This window comes from Anneissia japonica, unplaced genomic scaffold, assembly GCF_011630105.1.
Source record: "Anneissia japonica isolate Jap-2015-1 unplaced genomic scaffold, ASM1163010v1 scaffold288006_len43433_cov135, whole genome shotgun sequence".
Lineage (NCBI taxonomy): Eukaryota > Metazoa > Echinodermata > Crinoidea > Comatulida > Comatulidae > Anneissia > Anneissia japonica.
The window spans coordinates 21,310-25,641 of NW_022738480.1; the positions used below are offsets into that span (position 1 = coordinate 21,310).

At 33.7% G+C, this 4,332-nt stretch overlaps 1 protein-coding gene across 4 annotated transcripts in view; it reads left to right on the forward strand.

The window, feature by feature from the left end:
• LOC117117586 (receptor-type tyrosine-protein phosphatase T-like) overlaps positions 1-4,332 on the forward strand; it is a 24,032-nt gene extending 19,700 nt beyond the window's left edge. For all 4 annotated transcript variants that reach the window (XM_033261932.1, XM_033261931.1, XM_033261933.1 and 1 more), the window contains 3 exons: positions 389-546; positions 2,318-2,453; positions 3,957-4,332. In XM_033261932.1, the coding sequence (XP_033117823.1) occupies positions 389-546; positions 2,318-2,453; positions 3,957-4,088 (426 nt within the window). In that variant the 3' untranslated portion in view covers positions 4,089-4,332. The remainder of the gene's footprint in view (positions 1-388; positions 547-2,317; positions 2,454-3,956) is intronic.

Genomic DNA, 4,332 nt, shown 5'->3' on the forward strand with positions numbered 1-4,332 from the left:
CTTAATTTCCCCATCAGAATTTTATAATACAATGTTAATTTAGAGCAAACGACAACTATCAAAAACACGAAATACATCATTTCATTTAATCGTCTCAAAACCAGCCAAAAGGTACGATTCACATATAAAAAGACGGAGAGACGTTAATTCCAAAAGCATAACCAAATCAACTATCAAGTGGATTACATTACAAAAATACGGTGACAATATAATACATAATATTAATATGTATCATAATCAGCCCTTAAAATATTCTTTAAATGTGATATTGAGCCTGCTATAAGTCGAAAAACAAGTTTGCTATAGGTAGCATAAGCCTCAAAATCTATTAAAACATCAAGCTTTTTTCTGTTGTAAAGCATTAACCTACAGTTTAAAACACTTTTAGAATGTCGGTTCTACACAAGCCGTAAAGATATTTCAGTTTCACGCCTGGCCCAGAGGTAGCGATGTTCCAACATCTTGTCGAGCGTTACTGGACTTGATATCAGCCGTGCTTAAAGCCCAAGAATCATGTGAAAACAAACCTATTCTCGTCCAGTGCATGTTAGTATCACCTAAGAGTTATATATTCATTTTTATGCATTTTTTTTAAAGATGTATTGTCCTATACAAAATACGAAAAAAAATCATAAAAATTATTTTTAAAATTCACTTGCTATTTTGAAGTAACACAAAAAATTTCAACTTGGACATAGAAATTAATGTATTTTGGAAAATGTTTAACAATCCTTTTACAACGAAAAATTATAGAACTACTTCCAGTCACTGGAAGTGTTTATTATTTTTTGAATCGATGTTTGCACTATCTAACGTGTTATAGTACTGAATGCTCAGTACATTCCAAAATGCGAAAGAATGCTTGCGAAAAGAATATTGAACCCAGATAATTAGCCTGGTGCCGTATCCCCTCGACCACCAAGATTGCACATGGTGGCTAGTAGTAAGTCCGATCCCTAAGTAGCAGCTGGTACTGCAATGCTATTCCGATGGCTTTTTTTTCGTCAAGAGAAATAATGCAAATCAAAGGTTTGTCCTACCTGACGTGATATTTATTATTTTCATTATAATTATGTAGTTTAAATATATATGCTCAAATTAATAATTTGTATGTTACTGCAAAATTAGCAAGTTAAATTAAAAAAACATTTTATATGAATTTTTTTTCTGTAATTTTTTTTTTGAAGGGACAATACATCTTTAAGTACAGTACCTAAATACCTAATTTTAGTTTTTTTAATGCACTTATTTAATTAAGAATTATGTGCATTCAAAAACTTCAAACGTAGCAAATTATAGTAAATACGGATGATTAAAAAAGGACTAGTGATAAGGAGATAGATTGTAACATTTTAGTCCTTGTAATTATGTTAATGCTGTTGATAATGCTTATGGTGTGGAACTTATCACACTCCCTTCAGCTAATTAATATAAAAGTCCACTAAATCTACAATCTTTTATGTGGCTACTTGTCATCTGAAAGCTTATGAGGGAGATTCTTTTCTGTCGTTAGCCCAAACTCTGGAATTCACTACCGCCATCTGTTAAAGATTCTCATAATTTGATGATCATTAGACGTCGTCTGAAATCATTCTTTTATGACAATCTCCTCTATACTCTCCTGTTTTTCAGTTTCAACCATTTATTCTGTTATTTTTCTTTTTCTGTTGTCCTGGAAACGCATTGAGACGAATGTTAATGCGCATGCGCTATACAAGTGCACAACCATTGACCATTGACGAGGATGATGATGGTGATCCATGATGATCATGCAGGCCTGTAAGCAATGATGGGCATGGGGAAGGGGGGGTGGCTGCGGGGCGGAAAGAGAAGTTCTGATAAATCACCTTCAGGAAAACCTCTTACAATGTACTTTAAAAAATACTAGTAGTGTAGATTTCTTCCATCATGTTTAAACTGTCCTTTGTAATGGTAATAGTATTTATCCTTATTTTAAACTGCAATATGTATCATATATTTACGTTTTATTAAAGCACTCAAGCCCAAGGGCCTTCTGAACCCTATGTCCGGAGTCCCCTTTCGGTAGATTCTGGCTACGGGCCTGTCATGTCTATGATGATTATTGCTAGGCCCAGGCCTAATATTTTATTTATTTTGCAACTTAGCCCTAGTGGTTGAAATAAATGACGTTTTAAATAATATTAAATAAAAATGTTGGATATTTTATTAAGTCATTCTATTCTTTATTTTACGTTGTGTACTAGTGGCTGAATTTAATAAAAGTTTCTTAAAAATATTTCTTATTGAATATAATGAAAATTGTGTTGGTTATTGCATGTTTTGTGATGTATTGCAGGGATGGGGTCGGTCGATGCGGTACATTCTGTGCTACGTTGGCATGCCTACAAAGCCTGAAGCAAGTTCAAACGGTAGATGTGTTCCAAGCTGTCCGCGTCCTGCGTCGAAACAGAACTGGTATGGTGGAAACACAGGTAAAGAAATATACCTTATTATAGTAATAATAATAATAATATTTATATAGCGCTAATTCCAACGAGTAATCAAAGGCACTGAGCGTCATTACCCCTAGTCACTGGATAATATAATGGCAAACCAACACAAAGTGCAACCTTCCCTGCTCCCTGCATATAGGCCTAGTTACCAACCTGAGATATTCAAAATGCGTGACTACACCATGTTGACTGGGGGCCAGGACCGCTAGGGCCCCGCCGGGGTCCAGGGGGAAGTTTCAGCCACATAATCAACAGTTCGTTGTGACAATTAACGCGCAATACCGCACGCGCCTCCTATATTCTACTAAGTGCGTGGTTGGCGAGCGAGCGCATAGAGACCATGTATTATGCGCTATATAAGTCTCCAACCATTACCATTACATTATCATTGGCTGGGTTTTGATCGAGAAAGAGAAATTTTATCAGTGAATTGATTCTCAAATGAGATAATAAAAGCTCTCTAATGACTCAAGTTACTGCAAGACCATTTTTATATCGTTAATAAAACAAATTTCTTCAAATTGTTATTACATTTTCCACTGAATTCGTGATAATTCGTTATCACTTATAGACAAGTGCTGAATGCGTGACAAATTTATGATCACGCATGTGTTTCTGCAAAATGAATGTTTTATCCAATATCACTTTCAAATGGGGGACCGTCCCGCACGATGCGAGACGGTTTGGTAACTATGAGCCTGCATACCTAATCGTGCGCTACTAGTGCGGTACATTCAATGCCACAACATCCCTGGTACCTGGGTAGACAAACGTAGATAAAGTGCCTTGCCCAAGGACAAAAGCGAGTTTCGAACCCCTGATCTCAAGGTTGGGAGTCCAAGCCACAACCGATGCGCCAACCGCTTCTACAGTCGATATGATTAAAACTGTTTGTTAAACTATAAAACATCAAAACTAACGCTCTGTTCACACTATCATTTTTTTTATGTGACAAATAAATGTGATGTGCCCATATATGGATATGTAATATGACATCATCTTGGCCATATATGTACATATCACACACATTTTGTCATATAAAACATGATAGTGTGGACATACTTAACAACAAATATCAATTAGTCAATCAATAAATTACTCCATTCACAATTACTAAATTAGTATTATTTTAATGTTCACATAACCGCTCATAAAACTTAATTATTTCCAGCACAATAGGATTTTCAGGTAAAATTTGGAACTCCCTGCCATCACATTTAGTATGTATTTTTTTTAACCGGCTTAAAAAACACTTAATTAATGGATATTAATTATATCTATATATATCTCTCACTAAATTCCCTTTATTATTATCATTATCATTATTAACATTAATTAGGCCTATCATAATAATTTATAATTATCAATTGTTGCTATTGTTGTTATTGTCATTGTTATTATTATTATTGTTATTAATATTATTATTATTATTATTATTATTATTATTATTATTATTAATATTATTATTTATTATTATTATAGGGCCAGTACGAGTTTATATATGCAACGATTCTTGAACAACTGAATGCATTTGACATATACGAAAACGTCAAACACACATATCAAGAAAACGAGGACGAAGGGGGATATGCGAACTATGCATACAGCAACTAACGTATACGAAACCAGTTCACTAAATAAACAGACCCAAAGTTGATGATTCTATACAGATCAACACACACACACTTAGTTTCTATTCATATATGTATGTTTTGTTTTTGTATTTTTGTTTGTTTTTTTTTCCAAATTCAAATTCAAATAATTTTATTTCCATTTATCAGAACTCAGGACAATACAAATCGTGAAATAATTCAAGACAATACAAAATTGAAAAAATAATTAAGTAACAATACACAAC